Source organism: Parus major, unplaced genomic scaffold, assembly GCF_001522545.3.
Source record: "Parus major isolate Abel unplaced genomic scaffold, Parus_major1.1 Scaffold580, whole genome shotgun sequence".
Taxonomy (NCBI): domain Eukaryota; kingdom Metazoa; phylum Chordata; class Aves; order Passeriformes; family Paridae; genus Parus; species Parus major.
Window position 1 is genome coordinate 14485 of NW_015379468.1, and position 1833 is coordinate 16317.

The 1833-nt window shown below is 69.9% G+C and overlaps 1 protein-coding gene across 1 annotated transcript in view; it reads right to left on the reverse strand.

The window, feature by feature from the left end:
* The window catches only part of LOC107199325 (NPC1-like intracellular cholesterol transporter 1), a gene marked incomplete at both ends in the record, with an annotated part of 13774 nt that extends 11944 nt beyond the window's left edge, over positions 1-1830 (reverse strand). Inside the window, 3 exons of the mRNA XM_033511753.1 lie at positions 226-491; positions 563-663; positions 1295-1830. Of these exons, the coding sequence (XP_033367644.1) occupies positions 226-491; positions 563-663; positions 1295-1830 (903 nt within the window). The remainder of the gene's footprint in view (positions 1-225; positions 492-562; positions 664-1294) is intronic.
* Between the last annotated feature and the right edge of the window lie 3 nt (positions 1831-1833).

The following is a 1833-nucleotide window of genomic DNA, read 5'->3' on the forward strand; positions in this document are numbered from 1 at the left end:
ACACGGGGACACGGGAACACTGGGGACATTGGGGACACGGGGACATGGAGGGGACACGGGGACATGGAAGGGACAGGAACACCGGGGACATTGGGGACACGGAGACACTGGGGGACACGGGAACACCGGGGACATTGGGGACACGGGGACATGGAAGGCACGGAAGGGACATGGGGACATTGGGGGACAGGGGGACACGGAGGGGACACAGGTGACAGCGGGGACCTGGGGGCACGGAATGGACACGGAGGGCACAGAGGGGACACGGAGGGCACAGAGGGGACACAGAGGGGACACAGGTGACAGCAGGGGCCGCACCTCGGCCATGAAGGTGACCGAGAGGTTGTGGCGGTGCTGGCGCTGGAAGTCGCGCACCACCTGGAGGAAGCGGCGCTCCCAGCTCAGCGCCCACTCGAGGCGCGGGTCCCCCCGCGGGAAGTTGTTCAGCGAGTAGGTGACGATCAGCGCCTCGGCCTCCGTGTACTCCGACTCTGCGGGGACACTCGGGTCACGGCGCGGGGACACGGCGGGGACCCCCGGGCCAGCCCCGAGCCCCCCGTACCGCGGTAGCCGCCCAGGGCGATGTAGGGGAAGACGGGCCCGCCGTACTCGGCCATGCAGCTCAGCTCCAGCGCCGTGATGTCCTTGAACGAGAGCGGGGAGCTGGTGGCGACAGGGCCGGGGGCGTCAGCGGGGGCTGTGCCCGCCCGGCCCCCCGCCCGGCACGGGGGACACCCCAGAGCCACAGCCCCACGGTGATGGGGACACGAGGGGGACACCCCAGCCCCACAGCCTGGCACTCCATGGGGACAGGGGACACACGGGGGACACCCCAGAGCCACAGCCTGGCACTCCATGGGGACAGGGGACACCCCAGAGTCAGAGCCCCATGGTGACAGGGGACACACAGGTGACACCCCAGCCCCACAGTGACAGGGGACACATGGGTGACACCCCAGCCCCACAGTGATGGGGACACACGGGTGACATCCCAGCCCCACAGTGATGGGGACACACAGGTGACACCACAGCCCCACAGCCCCACAGTGATGGGGACACACGTGTGACACCCCAGCCCCACAGTGACAGGGGACACACGTGTGACACCACAGCCCCACAGTGACAGGGGACACACAGGTGACACCCCAGCCCCACAGTGATGGGGACACACGTGTGACACCCACAGCCCCACAGTGATGGGGACACACGGGTGACACCCCAGCCCCACAGTGATGGGGACACACGGGTGACACCCCAGCCCCACAACCGCGCCCCCCGCGCCCCCCGCACGCACTTGACGCAGTAGATGAGGTGATCGTGCCAGTCCACCGTGCCCCGCTCCTTGCCGTCCTCCTCGGGGGCGGTGAGCTCCAGGCGGCTGCGGTTGTTCTGGAAGTACTGCGTGACGCTGGACACGGCGCAGTCCCCCACGCCGGGCTGCCCGGGGTTCAGCGGCGCGTAGCACACATCCTGCAGGCTCACGTTCCTGCCCGAGCCCTCTGCCCAGGCCGTGGTGGCCGCCAGCGTCTCCTGCAGCTCCAGCAGCGCCCGCAGCACGTCCTCGGCCAGGACCCCGCTGAAATTCCTGGAGCCGAACAGCACCGAGTCGTAGGTGAGGCCGGGGCGCCCCGGCGCCGTCACGATCACCTGGTTGGTGCGCAGGAAGGGCCCGAAGTGGCGGTCGTGGAACTCCTTCTCCTGCCGGGCGCGGCTCTCCGGGGCCGACCACAGCTCCACGGGGTCCGTGGTGAGCCGCAGGGTCACCAGCCCGGCCGAGAGCCCCCCGGCCACGGCCACGGCCACGGCCAGCACCAGCCAGGGCCGCGAGGCCAC